This window comes from Corvus kubaryi, unplaced genomic scaffold (assembly GCF_017639235.1).
Source record: "Corvus kubaryi isolate FWS band 111438036 unplaced genomic scaffold, C.kubaryi_AGA036_p1.0 78, whole genome shotgun sequence".
Lineage (NCBI taxonomy): Eukaryota > Metazoa > Chordata > Aves > Passeriformes > Corvidae > Corvus > Corvus kubaryi.
Genome location: NW_024582065.1, coordinates 7,757,155 through 7,771,362, shown reverse-complemented (window position 1 = coordinate 7,771,362; position 14,208 = coordinate 7,757,155). Strand labels below are relative to the sequence as shown.

The following is a 14,208-nucleotide window of genomic DNA, read 5'->3' as shown; positions in this document are numbered from 1 at the left end:
GGATAGGACACGGGATGGGACACGGGATGGGGACACGGGATGGGACAGGGGATGGGACACGTGATGGGGACACGGGATGGGACACGGGATGGGGACACGGGATGGGACACGGAATAGGGACACGGAATAGGGACACGGGATAGGGACACGGGATAGGGACACGGGATGGGGACACGGGATGGGACACGGGATGGGGACACGGGATGGGACACGGGATGGGACACGGGATGGGGACACGGGATGGGACATGGGATGGGGACATGGGATGGGGACATGGGATGGAACACGGGATAGGGACATGGGATGGGACACGGGATGGGGACATGGGATAGGGACACGGGATGGGGACATGGGATAGGGACACGGGATGGGGACACGGGACGGGACACGGGATAGGGACACGGGATGGGGCACGGACCCCTGCCCCGGGCTACCCTGGGGCCTCCCATGGAAACACGAGGCGTGCTGGAGTATGGGTATCCCTTTTCTCAGCTGCTCCTAGAGTCCCCCGCTTCCCGCAGTGGCAAAGGTTGGGCTCCCAGTGTGTCACTGGACCAAGTAGGGACCCTCCGACCCCCACTGAGGACCCTTCTACCCTGCAGCAGCCACGGTGCAGTGTCCCCAGCTTGGGGACATCCTTCATCCCATTCCCTCCCATCGCCTTGACTGCCCTGGCCAGACTCCCCATCCCATTCCACAAGGCAAAAACCCAAAAAGGAGCACAGGGATAAATCCCTTTATTTGCTAAGAAGAGGTGCAAGATACAAGTGGCTTCAGATGAGATCACAAACACAGGAAAGCCACAGGACAGCGGCACCCCCCTGCAACAGTGACAAACCTGAGGACAGGAGCAGGGTCTGGCCTGGCTCCATTTTCCCTTACGTTGCTCTGGACAATTTTTGGAGCTAGAGACCCTCCATGGCTGTGACCACTGCCGGATCACTGTACACAGGGCTGGGGGGTCCCCTCCCCAGCCAGCCAGCTCTGCCAAAAGCCGGTGCTCTGGATGCAGAGCCAGTCCCATGGAAGTGGAGCAGGACACCCATCAGTGAGGCACTGAGCGCATCCCTAGGGCTCTAATTGCCCTTGGCTTTGCTCCGCAGCTCCTCGATGGCCTCGCTCTGCCGCCTCTTGTCCTTGGCACGGATGATGGTCATCCTGAAGAGTTTGCAGTAGAGCTCCACGGCCGCGGGGGTGTCATCATTCCCGGGAATGGGGTAGGTGATCAAACACGGGTTGCAGTTTGTGTCCACCACCCCCACGGTGGGGATGTTCATCTTGGCCGCATCCCGGATGGCCACGTGCGGCTCGAAGACGTTGTTGAGGGTGCTGAGGAACACGAGGAGGTCGGGCAGGCGGACGCCGGGGCCGAACTGGATGGAGGCGTTGGTGAGGAGCCCTCCCTGCCAGTAGCGGGTGTGCGCGTACTCCCCGCAGGCCCGCGCCGTGCTCTCGACCAGGTGGCAGAACTGGCGCTTGCGGCTGACAAACAGGATGATGCCCCCGCGGTAGGCGACGTGGGCTGTGAAGTTGAGGGCCAGCTGCAGGTGCTGCATGGTCTGATCCAGGTCGATGATGTCCTGACCCAGGCGGCAGCCGAAGATGTAGGGCTCCATGAACCTGCGGGGACAGTGGGAGTGCGACACAGGGGACACGGGGATGGGGTGTGCAGGCATCGAGTGTTTCTGGACTATCCCATGCTCCAGCTCCTGGCTGATACCAGAGGTGCTCTCTGCAGAGAGCCCTCACACCCAGTGTGTGCCCCAGTCTCACATCGGGGGGATCCCTGTAACCTGCCCTGTGTGGGCAGTTCCAGGCTCAGACCACTCCAGCAAATGTGGTCTAGGGAAGCATTCCTGATGTCAACACGAGCTGGATCACAAAACAGCATCACTCACCTGTGCCGACATCCCTTTTTGTGGCCCAGGTGTACCCGAGCATCAAAGAGATCTTTCAGGGTGAAGAGCTCATTCACGCTGAAGAAGTCGGGGTGGCTGAGAGGCTCCGTCAGCAGCTTGTCATCCTCAGCTGAGAGAGGGGAAAGAAATAATGACTGCATTTTGGGGATGAGCCGGGACTGCAGAGAGGCGCCCGATGCAGCACGACCGGCTTCTGCACGGCGGTGACACCCGCACGGGCATCGCTCACGGGCTGGGGTGCCAGGGGTGCAGTGCGTGGCTCTGGGGACCCCCTTTCCCGGGGTGCACGGCAGCACTCACCGCGGGGCCGGGTGGCTGCCGGGGCCGTGGCCGGGACCGGGACGGTGCTGTAGAGCCGCGGGGCTGCTGCGGGAGAGAAACACGTGGGTCACACGGGCGGGCCGGGGCGCTCCGGGCCGGGCCGGGCCCCGCCGCTCACCTGCCCGCAGGAGCCGCGGCACCGCCATGCTCCGAGCCCGCCGCAGGGCACGGACGAGGAGGAGGAGGAGGAGGAGGAGGAGACGGCGGAAGGTCAGCGGCGCTTTCCGCTTCCTGCGGGACGGGGCGGGCTCTCCCCGGGGCGGTTGCGCTGCGATCGCTCCCCGCCCTCCGCGTTTCGTCGCCGGGCAACGCTCCGTCCCCGCGTCCCCGGCGGCTCCGCCATGGCCGGCCCCGAGCAGGAGGTGCCCCGCCGCTTTCAGGAGCTCACCTTCTACCGCGGCTACGGGTGAGCGCTGCCCCGGGCGCGGCCCCGCCGCCCCGCTCCCCGCGCTACCTGTGCTCTCCCCCCGCAGGCAGCCGCCGGCTCACCCCCGGTTCTGGACCACCAACCAGAGCTACGGCAGCAGGGCCCCCACGGTGCACGAGCTGCCGGTACGTGACCCGGGGGGCCGAGTTCGGCCTCTGCACCGAGCACCCGCGGCAGATGGAGACACGCTGCCCTTACCTGCATCCAGCCCCGCTGCATCGAGGCTTTGCGGGTGCTGTCCATGTTGGCATGTAAAACATCCCCACCCTTTTCTCGCCACCCCCAGAGCTCCTTCAACATCCTCTCGCACAAGTTTTCGGATCATCTGGGCAAGATTGGCATGGTCAGGAACGACGGCCTGAACACGTCCCTGGAGAAGAGCCACTGCACCGGCCCCGACACGTTCATCACCGCCTACGAGCACCTGGACTTCCACCCCAGCTACAACCCCAGCGGCCCCTCGCACTGCAGGGACCAGCCGCTGTAGCGGGGACACCACAGAGCCACTGCGGCTTTTGGCTGCACTGGGAAAACCATCTACAGCCAGCCTTGATGCTAAACAAAACCCACTAGATTACAGAGGAATGTTATTAGGAGTAATATATTAAAGATTTAGTGTGGTTGATGTCAGTTAGGTTGCTTAGGTGAAGGCTTTTACCTAATTTATCAGTAGTGTATAAATACTAGAACAACATATATTACATATACATCCCCTTATCCTCTTTGTCACTAATGATCCTTTACACTCTTGGCTCATGTACCACATACCATTAAAAATTAAGATTTAAACTGCCTCTCTACTATTTAATGACTAATCAATCTGCAAGTTTTCCAGAGGTATTAATTAACTCTTTGGATTTCTTGTAGAAAGTTCATGTTTCTTCTCTCTCAAAACTACAGCGTTTTAAGAATTTATTCAAATAATGACAAGTAATCAAAAAGAAATTTTTTTTTTAAGTTTTATTGGAACAACTGTAGTTACAGGCAGAGAAACTGCATCAGTTGGACAGTGAGTGCACTGAAAGAACACCTGAATATTTTTGGGTAAAGATGAGTTTTTAAGAGAAACTACTCTGCCTGATGGATGAGAAACAGTCCCACCTTACAGGTGTAACATAACATTAAAAATGAGCATAATATTATTCAAACTGTTTGCTAAGAATATAAATAATGAGTGTAACATTATGTCAAAACACCACTGCAATTGATATTCCTCACATGTCAGAAATATTCCCTATTTGTGGCATGTGGTTATCTCAAACATAGCAAGAGCTGGGTAAACCCCCCTCTGCTGCAAACACACCAATACATTGGAACAGGTAAATAAACTGAGCACAAATGGGCCCGAAAAGTTAACATTTCAAAGATTTAACATAGGAAAAGAAATAAGCAACCCTCTCTCATTTGCTGTTACTCTCGTATTAGACTCTAGACAATACCTGGAGCTTCTTAGAACTTCCCTTTCTTCTCCTGAAATGAGAAAATAACAAAGTGCTGAATCAATTGAAATAGTTGTGGCAATGTTATGTGTATTTTTATCCACAGATTTTTCTGCAGGTGGCATAATTTAGAGATAAGGCTGCCTCTTAAGAATATAAATGGAGTGGATTCTGTCACATATTTTCCCACTCCATCTGAAAACACCCACCTCTTCTTCCTTGCCTCAATTTCTTCCCTTTTAGTTTTACTCTTGAAACCAGTTCCTTTGAAGAGTTTGGCATGCAATGTATCTAAGTATTCAGAGGTTAGACCAAATACAATTTTTTAAAAAGAAATACCTGTACAAATTCAAAATATCATCCTAAAAATGACACATTTTACCACACAGGATCTACCTCAAACGATCTCTTTCTACTCTGTCTTTTGAAAGGAAGATTTTCACGTTTGCAGATAAAATTATGTGAGGCTGAACTATCACAAACTGAAGGGATGAAAAATTAAAAAGCTTCTACATTAATAAAAGAAATGGGGGCAGGAATGGTGTGTTCCTGCCTTGTATAAAGAGCAGCTACACGTCACAACATGTGTTCCTAAAATAGCAGCGAAGAACTGGTAATAAAAAATTAAGGGAGTCCTTCTGGTCCCTTGAGGATCCTTGAAGATTGTTCCCAAAGCACACAAAAACAGTCACTGGGGTAAAAAAATGAAGCAATAAACCTCTTTTCAGATTTATCTGAGAGCTGTGGTGCTGCAGCCAGGATCTGTAACTCACCAGAGCTGTAATAAAAAACACCAAGTAGTTTAATCACTTAATATCTAATTTAACAAGTTTTGTGCTCTGACTGGAAAGAAAAAATAGCATTGTGCATTTTTAAAAACCATGAACCAGCACTCATGAAAAAAAAGGTAACTTCACAAGCTTTAGAAGAGCTGAGTTTATGGTTTCATGTTTCTACTGCAATAAGGGATTAACTCGGGTCTCAGGAGGGTGGGAATAAAGGAAAAAGGAGTTTTCTGGGCACTCCCCAGGGCCAGCAGGGCTGTGCTGTCTGTGCTCTCTCTGTGGCCTCTCTGGGGCTGTCATGGGCACTATAAACAGGAGATAAAATCTGCTTTTGGAAATGCACCTATGAAGATTCAGCCTCGAGAGATTTGTGCTGCAGTCCCAGCCTTGGCACCACGTGTGGGACTCTTGCTCATGAATTCATTCCCACTCAATATAATCTTTTTTATTCCTCAGCTGGTCAGCCTTTAGTGATGTGTAAGAGGGACTTCTTATTGCTCCAAACCACCAGACTTCTCTTTTCTGAACAAGTGATGAGAACTGGGCCAGGATGAGGACACTGCCACTGGAGCCCTGGCTGCTATTCCAGTTCCAGAGATGTTCCTTGACACACGTTTAGTTACACAAGGAAAGACTCTACTCCTTGACCACAAACACCAGGAAAGTAAACTCTTGGAGTTCTGCTACCACAAGCACCATCCTCACCTCCCAAAAGCCACCCCCTTTGTATTTTGTAAATTCTCCTCCTTCATTTTTTTTTACAAAGAATTAATAACATCCTCAGGAGGGAAAAGGGAACACAAAAGTTATCACTCACTCAAGATGATGACACAAACCATAGGAGCACTCCAGTTTCACGGTCCATGGGCAGAACCCCATTTATTAAACATTAGAAACTCAGCAATGTACACCATTTCCTATATACAAATCAAATTCATCAATTAAAAAAAAAAAAAGTGCTGTTTGAAATCAGGTTTTATTTAAAGCACAAGGTAACTGGAATTGCATCTTCACTGGGAGTGAATCAGGTCACGAGTGGTACTGAGGACACAGACACAGCGACAAGGGCACGAGACACCTCTGAAGTCGTACTGTGGATTTACCGAAAACTTTTGAGGAGAAACATTCAGCTTTTTATACAAACAGTACGTAGTGCTTCCAACATCTCTAGGAAAATTAAGTATACAGTTTAATCCTTTTAAAGCAAGGTACTTGGAAAACTTCTAGTTTAAAATACCAGCCTATTGAACTATTCCAAACAAAAGGCCCAAATCCTGCAAAGGAATCAAGGCAGAGCAAAAGATAAACCTGTGGAGAGGGACTGCAGGCACTGAGCTAAGTAAAAAACACTTTTCCAAGGTATCCTACCACAAAATGGAGATGAGCTAACACACTGACCTTTAAACAACCCGGCCAACCAACCCAAGGGCTACAAAAAGGTGGCTGGACAGTCAGAAATGCCAAAGTGAGCACTATAAACATGTTTCAAACGTAGCTGCACGACAGCATAAACACACCAAGGATGTTCATTTCTCTACATGCCACAGTTACTACTCTATGCTACACCGCATTTTGCCCATATTCTGCATCACACCAGGGACACCGTGGGATACTGGATCCAGTCTTGGCTGCTTTTGCTCCATTTCGCAAGTTTAAGGCCAGCCTGGAGGAAGACTCCTGAAGTGACTGAGAAACAAAGTGATGCTAAGTGGTGGTTTGGCTGAGAAAAGTTCTGCAGAAGACCAGACAAAGAGATTATCAGATCAATTCACAGGGACAAGATGTGAGAACAAACTCCTCCAAGGACTTCACGACACACAAATGAAAGTGAAAGAACCAACAACTCCAATTTACACCTTTTGAATTTGCAGTGAAACCAATGTGGGGGCACTTTGTGTGTGTGTGTGATGTGAATGTGCTACTTCAATCCCGTTGAAAGTCAGTACAAATAAGAAGATAGTAGTGAAAAATTGCTTTATTCTGGCTGCTGGCAATGGAGGCAAAGAAAGAGCCTGAAGAAAGAACAGTGCTGAAAAGATCCGTGGCGTTTGTGTTGTGACTTCCTACAGCAAACCCAGCTTTGCTTTATTGCACCAAAATTGTCAGTGAAAAGTTCACAGAAATGTAACATTTAAAAAACCACTTCTGAAAAAGGAAAGTTAAGGGCACTCAATTCCAGAAAGTTCATTCAGGAAACCAAAAGCCATCTCTGGGTAACTGCAGGGCATCAAATGAGATAGTTGAGAATAACGAGGAATTGTTTGAGCCCTGCAGGCCTGACAGTACAGAAATCCAGGGAAATCCAGGGAGATCCAGGGAAATCCAGGGAAATCCAGGGAGATCCAGGGAGATCACGTTCTCTGAACAGACACACTCCTTCACTTGTCTTGGACTGCAATTGTGCTTGGAATCATCTGCTAGCAGGAGGTTCTGGGTATTCAAAAGGACTTTGAGCAGCTGCTGAGATCACTCTGCAGAGGACGTGCAGACAGAGCCATTCACTTGATTTACCTGAATTTGCATTTGTATCTTCCAGGCTGGATCTCCACACCCACAGCTGCACTCGAGTTCTGCTTAGGGACCTCATCCCACAGTCCTCAGGGTGGGAAAACTGAGCTCCCAGCAAAAACCCACCCCACAGGATTGTCCTAAGGCAGCTCGGATGTGACCAGTGTCAGATCATCTGCATTGCTATCCAAGGCTGTGTTTTCCTAGGATCTCTTAACAGGTTCCCAAATAAATTCTGTGCACAAACAGGCTTCCCTTCGAGAGACAATTAGAGGCCTCATAATTTAAAGTGTGATTAGCCAATATCTTATCTACAGTAACTACAGTATCCTGTAGGAATGCAAGCCCTAAAAATCATTATAAAAAATATTTCCTTAGAGCACTTTAAATAATTTACAAAATTCTACAAAAGCTACGTATGTCTATCCATGATATCCCTGTTAAATAGAATTATTTTCACATTAGTGTGTGTATGATATACAGGTATCAGCATCTCCCACTGCCTCTCCTTTCCTGTCTCAAGTTTTACCAAGGTAATTACAATGAGAATTATTTTATAAAAAGACTGCTAGTGTAAAAAAAAAAAAAAAAAGTACTTACATATTTGAAACCTTTTTTTCCATGAGGGAACCTGGGCAGTCCCCTGCAGGTAGATCAGTAAATTTTGCACAGGTTTTGGTTAAAAATTCCTGCCCTTGGTGTACTTCACTAGCAGCTTTGCTGTTCTGCAGGACAGGTATTTTTCCTTCCATTTTGGAGCTGGTTACCTGACTTTCTTCCTGCCTCTCAGCTTTTTCTTCCTTAACACACAACTGCACACTGTTTTCTGCACATGCTCCTCCACTGTTATCCACTGCTGCTGCTGTCACATTGAATTCCTGCCTTGGGCAAGCTAAACTTGGATCTGGCCTCTTGTCCAGCTGGTTATTCCCTCCCTTACTGCACACCTGAGCACTCTGCTGAGCTGGGTCTCTGCTGACTTTATCTGCTTTTCCCACACTGCACTCAGGGCGTGGGGGATCCACAGTGGAGTCAGCCCAGCTGCCTTTGTGGATACCTCCTTCCTCGATCCACAGCTGGCTGTTCTCAGCTCTGGAGGTTCCTCTGCAAGCCTTATCAGCTTTTCCTGCTGCCACACTCGGTTCCTGTGAGGGGAGGCTGGAGTGTGACTGATGCCCTGGAGTGTCGGCCTTCCTGCAACCCTCAGCTGCCACTTTGAAACACACAGGAGCAGCCTCAGCTCCTGCACAGGTTTCTGCTACATGGGGACCTGCCCCTCCCATAGTGAGTTTCTGAGAGGAACTGGGTGCTTTTATTGCTGGTGTAGTTTCCCCACTAAATTCACCTTTGGCCAAGGGGTTAAGTACATCTGTGTCCTGGGAAGCTGCCTCCATTCCCAAGGCACTGCTCTGGGTGAGCAAACACTCTGCTTTCTGCTTTTTGTTCAAAAGCATCGATTTCTTCCGGTCCCGGGCATATTTGAGACCTGCAATAAATTTACTTGAGATTTTTAGTTGGAAAGTATTCTTCCTTTTAGATCTGGGCTTTGCATTCATGACTTTTCTCACTTTACACCCTTCATTTCTGCTGGTTTTTGGGGGCTCTGTGTTACGGACATTCCTTTTCCCTGTTGCATTCCCAGGTAACTCCCCAGCAGCACCACCTTTGACCCCCCCCAGTCCTTGCTTAGCTTTTGACTGACCAGTAGTAGGAACACTCTCTGCAGAGGAAGCACATTTCCTGCTGCCAGCTAACATTGCACTTTTCCCTTCTGTTCTCGGAGAGTTTTTCACCTCCTCAGTTTGCTGAGCTACCTCAGTCTTTTTACTCTGACCCAGCACGAGGTCGATCTCATTTTCCACCGGCTGCTGCTTTGCTTTTCCTTTATTACCAGTTTGTTTGGTCGCTCTAAATAGGTCCAGACTTGCATCACCTTTTTGCATCTCTGAATTGCTTGCAGAGTCTTTAGCCTTTTCTGCCAAAAACCTTCTGATTTCTTGCTCGATGCTGTCATCACTGTCCACTGAGCTGCTGTCACTGGTGTCCGACACAGCTGGGAAAGCACATTTTCTATTTTTAGCCCCCCGCTGGTTTGAAACTGATTTAGGTTTATTGCCTTTTTTAAGCTGTAAGTTAAACTCCAGGTTTTTCATGGTTTCTGGCTTGTCATTGGGAAGTCTGATGTTGTCTGGAGGGTTCCTGACTGCATTCTCCCTCACAGCTTTCCTTGGTTTTGAGAGGCAGCTTTTCAGCAGTGAGGGATTTTTATATTTCCACTCGTTTTGTTGGAGGTTACTGAATTCATCCAGCAGCTGAGTTTCTGTCTCACTGAATCTGACTTTCTTCTTGCACTGAGCTTTCTGGTCCTTGGATTTCTTCTTTAACTTCCTTTTAGACCGTAACAGGTCCTTGATAGCACTATCCAGGTCCTCATCACTGTCCAGAGAGCTGCTCTCATCACCCGACCCCTCCCTCTCTGGGGTTTGGGTGGGGTTTTTTATAGGTTTTCTTGTGCTACTCTGAACCTGCACAAAAGGGTTTACAGAGTCCAAGGCCACACATCTGCTGCCATCAGAGCCAGACAATTTGGGAGACATCAGCTGCTGCTGCCTCGGGTCTTTACTACTCTGAGCATCCCGGAATTCTGCGGGGCTGCTCAGGGCGCGCTCCTCTTGGAGCACAGGGAATTTGGAATAGTTACCTGGCTGGAAAAGTCCTGTCTCCAGCTGTTCAGGTGCTTTTGGTGCCCCTTGTTTTGCTGTTCTGCCTTCCCTTTTAAGTCTCCTTTTCCGACTCAGGGATAATTTAAGTGTTTTGGGCAGAGAAGGCTCAAGGGTCCCGGTGAGGTTGTTTGGATCAGAAGGCAAAGGCATCTGGATGGAGTGTGACAGGCTGGGAGGTTTTGTTCCAAGGTTTTCTGACTGTGCTTTCAGAGCCAAGAAAGTCCTGATTTCTTGCTCTATGCTGTCATCACTGTCCACAAGGCTGCTGTCACTTTCACAACGGGAGGATGAAAGAAGCTGGGGAGAAAAGAAGGAGTCTGCAGTGAGGGATTTGCTGTCGCTTCCCATTTGGGATGGCATGATCGTTTTGGAAATATCCAGGATAGCTTCTGCACACATGAGTTCTGCAGATGTGTCTGCTCTGCAAGAGGCCTGCAGTGTGAGCTCACAAGCAGCAATCTTGTTTTCTGGAAGTGCAAAATGTCTGGCTTTTTTCAGTGGTTTAAACAGCTTATTAAAGTCATTGCTGGTGCTTTCTAATCCTGTTGACTTGGAATTAATTTCTTTTCTCTTGTTGCTTATAGGGTTTTTATGGATTTCTGGTGAGGCACTTTTTGTGGAGCTAATTGTCAGGCTGGCAGAAATGTCTGCCATACCCTTTGGATCAAATTGCTCCCTCTGCAAAGGGACACAGTTTGCTGCATGACCTGCCTCTTTCCTGATTTTCTCCAGCTGGTAAAGCTGAATGGCTTCTTCAATGCCATCATCGCTGCTCGAGTCAGATGTGTGCATGCTCTCCTTGATAAGTGCTTCCCTTGGCTCCCAGTAATGAGCTCCACTTCCCTCATTCTGCTCCACGAGCCAGGGCTGGCTGGCAGTGGCCATTTCTAGATACGCTTGGTTCACCTGGCTGAAATCACTGGGCTCTGCTTGGATTTTTGACTGCAAACACTTGGACTGGGCACCGGATTTCTGCAGCTTGGGATGGTGCCTCAGGAGCAGTGCACTACAACCTTGCTTTATAGCACCACAGTTCGTTCTGTTCGTTGCTTCTTTGTTGCATTTCAGGACAGATCTCACACCGGAATCTTTTTTATCCTCCTCAGTAACACATTTACTAATTTCTTGCTGCTTCTTCTCATTCAAGAACTGCACTATTTCAGCTTGTATGCTCTGTTCGAAGGAGTCATCGCTGCTGATGCTCTGAGGGGAAGCAGGCTGGAGCCTTTTCCCAATTCCCAGGTGGTCAGACAGGTACTCTTCAGAGAGCATCTCGGCTTTAAACTTCACGGGGAGGAGGTTACTGGCCACTTTGTTCCGGGAGAATTCTCTCTTAAACCTTTTGTCTCTGCTCACATTCTCAGTACGCTCTGCATTCCTTGGTAATGACTGGGCACTTTTGCTTTTTGTTTTCAAGTACTCTTGGATGGCTTCCTCTATACCTCGGTCCACAGAATCGTCGCTGTCAGAATCCAGCAGGAGAGTCTCAAATTCCACATTCTCCTCCACATCGGTGTCATCGGAATCCTCAGGGCACCCACACCGGGTATACTGAGGATGCTTCCGCAGCAACGTGGTGCTGGATGGGACCCTGGTACTGGTGCCTTTTTCTTCCTTCTGTTTCTTCTGCGTAACACAGCCACACTCATTGTTCATACCCAGGGCAGGCTCTTGGCTTTGCAGGTTGTTTATGATCATCTGAACTTTGGCGCTCACAGAGGTTCTGGTGATGTCGCCGTCAGATTCAGGGAAGCAAACGGGGTATCTACAATTCCTTGCTGGTCCAAAGGACTCCCATTTTGTCTGAAGAGCTACCAGAGGAGAAGCATCCATAAGGAACATTCTAGCAGACCACAGCAAAGTCCACAGTGGAACAGATTTTCAGACTGGTCTCTCCTCCATCCTAAAACAAAGAAAAAAAGGAAAATACTTATGACGTGCGTGCCTTCTAGAAATTCCATGTAATAATCCTGGTAACATAAATTGTAAATTATTAACACTCAGAACTACTGTGCCAGATAATCACAGGAGTTACTCCTCAACATCACTTGAACGGGTAAATCAGTCACTACTGCCACTGGGCATAAAGCAGAGCACTCATCTTTTGTGGTTTGTAGTATTTTCTGGCAAAATCATAACCCAATTCAAGTAATTATCTTCACTTCTGAAAATCTTCCTGCGCTTTCCAGTCCTTTTTGCATGTGCTCCTAAATAATGATGTACTGCCCAGACACACAAAGACTCACTGTGATGATACCCAGTGCACTGGTGTGTGCAATCCCCTTTGCACTAAGGTTGTCTCAATACTTCTGCAGAAAACTTTGTGGCAAGAGAGAAAGAACAATTTTAAGGAATTCTTTCATAATAAAGTAGAATTGGTGGGAGTAGAGAACCCAGCAAAATATTCTGCCTGTTGTTTCCTTTGGCATAACTGCCCTTTTTAAGGAACACACAGCTCAGCTTTCCAGTTTTCCAACGAAAGCAGCGCTGGCTGTGTCCACATGGTGCAGGATGGGTGGATGTGGAGACAGCTGGACCATGATCTGGGATGGCGGGACACAAACCAACTCCTCCTCAGAGGGCAGAGTACTCACACAATATCCCAAAACAGCTTTTACTTGATCTGACTTGGCGTTAAACACACACAGCTGAGGTACTTGGGGCAGCTCAGAGAGAAGGACAGGGAACTTATTTCTTCCTGAGACACGCTCTACAGCAATAACCCCAAGACATCAATCATCCGGCCTCACTGCAGGATAAAAGCTCTTGGCAAACACAGATCTTTGGGAGTGCACAAAAGCAGGATGAAGATTAGGAACTATTCTTTGTGTTCCAGTCGAAACTGCAGACAGAACGATGCTTTGGTTTGTGGCAGAGTGAAAAAAACCATCCACAAAACTCCATTTAACACCCCAAAAAGTTCACCATCTCCACATGGTCCCATGAGGGTTGAAGGCTTCACCTGCAGCATCATTTGGATCAAGGGAGACAGCAATTCCCAAAAAACTACAGCATTTGGGTGGCTCTTCAAGCCCAGGCTCCGCACAAACACAGTGAGTCCCAACTGCAGTGGCACCGGACTCTGCCAACCTAGAGGGACACGATTTTCCCTCTGAAACCTCCCTGACCTTGCTCTTGTCAATTATTCTCTAGTTCTGGTTTCAAATTAATCAGTGGCATTAAATATTTTAAAGGATTAATGACTCTAAACTCTTTAAAACTCCTTTTTATTTACTACTGAAAGGTAACAGACAACCAGGGAAGACAATTCTTCATCGCACTTCTGATTTTTCTTTTCCTCTGTGAGAATTTGTCCCAAGCCATTCCTACAGAATTAAAATTTTAAGTATTTTGATCAAGACCATCCCTCCTTGCTGACTGGTACCTGGAGCAACCCAACACAAGCTGTTTTAACTTCCACCTTTGAGTCAACTGAAGATAGTTTGGATTTATTTCAGCTCTACACACACCAGTAGAGCTCAGTGCTCCCAACAGAACCTGTATTTGGCCATGAATTAACCGAAAGCACCTCACAATCCTGACTTGTGCCTGAACACACAGTTCCCAACACAGCCTCCAACATGTTCACTTGGGCAAATATAAATTAAAAACACTTTTCCTTATAATAGGCAGCTAAGGATCAAAAAGACAGAAATTAGGATACCTCATTACCTTGAAGCAATGCAATTAACACACTTTAGCTCCCAGCTTCATTAAAAAATAAAACCCCAACGTTTTTCCTATTAACCTATTTCCACAGTTTTCAGGGAAGGGGCAGGTACCTTTGCTATGCCACACCTAGACTGGGGGTATCCTGCAAGAATTACATGGGATTGGGGTGAATTTCTGTGCCACAACACCCACCCAGGGCACCCATGGAGACTGCGAGGGACACCTGGGTGCTGCCTGAGGGAGGACGTAAGGGGACATTCACCCAGGGAATATTCACAGAACGTGTGAGGGGACATGAGGGGACACCAACCCGGTTCGCACCCACAGAGGCTGTGTGAGGGGACATGAGGGGACACCAACCCGGTTCGCACCCACAGAGGCTGTGTGAGGGGACATGAAGGGACACCAACCCGG

At 48.5% G+C, this 14,208-nt stretch overlaps 3 protein-coding genes across 6 annotated transcripts in view; 1 reads left to right on the top strand and 2 right to left on the bottom strand.

Annotated features, from left to right (window-relative positions):
* Positions 1 to 720: 720 nt before the first annotated feature.
* On the bottom strand, positions 721 to 2,444 carry MRPS2 (mitochondrial ribosomal protein S2). 2 transcript variants are annotated; one of them, XM_042052379.1, is made up of 4 exons: positions 2,359 to 2,444; positions 2,220 to 2,285; positions 1,899 to 2,028; positions 721 to 1,620 (listed from the first exon to the last, which is right to left on the bottom strand). In XM_042052379.1, exons 1-4 carry the CDS (start codon positions 2,384 to 2,386, stop codon positions 1,077 to 1,079), a joined length of 768 nt encoding a protein of 255 aa, XP_041908313.1. In that variant the 5' UTR covers positions 2,387 to 2,444; the 3' UTR covers positions 721 to 1,076. The 2 variants fall into 2 exon arrangements, with proteins under 2 accessions (XP_041908313.1, XP_041908314.1); XM_042052380.1 differs by having other exon boundaries at positions 2,220 to 2,282; positions 2,359 to 2,442.
* CUNH9orf116 (chromosome unknown C9orf116 homolog) lies at positions 2,385 to 3,456 on the top strand. Of its 2 annotated transcripts, XM_042052382.1 has the most exons (3): positions 2,484 to 2,646; positions 2,714 to 2,792; positions 2,954 to 3,456. In XM_042052382.1, the coding sequence occupies exons 1-3, from the start codon at positions 2,582 to 2,584 to the stop codon at positions 3,152 to 3,154; spliced, it is 345 nt and encodes a 114-aa protein (XP_041908316.1). In that variant the 5' UTR covers positions 2,484 to 2,581; the 3' UTR covers positions 3,155 to 3,456. The 2 variants fall into 2 exon arrangements, with proteins under 2 accessions (XP_041908315.1, XP_041908316.1); XM_042052381.1 differs by having other exon boundaries at positions 2,385 to 2,792.
* A 171-nt stretch (positions 3,457 to 3,627) lies between these two features.
* PPP1R26 (protein phosphatase 1 regulatory subunit 26) overlaps positions 3,628 to 14,208 on the bottom strand; it is an 11,343-nt gene continuing 762 nt past the window's right edge. Inside the window, exons 2-3 of one of the 2 annotated variants that reach the window (XM_042052378.1) lie at positions 8,000 to 12,025; positions 3,628 to 4,137 (exon numbers count right to left, since the gene is read on the bottom strand). In XM_042052378.1, coding sequence (XP_041908312.1) covers positions 4,089 to 4,137; positions 8,000 to 11,964 — 4,014 coding nt within the window. In that variant the 5' untranslated portion in view covers positions 11,965 to 12,025 and the 3' untranslated portion in view covers positions 3,628 to 4,088. Of the gene's footprint in view, positions 4,138 to 5,743; positions 7,363 to 7,999; positions 12,026 to 14,208 lie in introns of those variants that run through there. The other variant, XM_042052377.1, reaches the window with a different exon arrangement.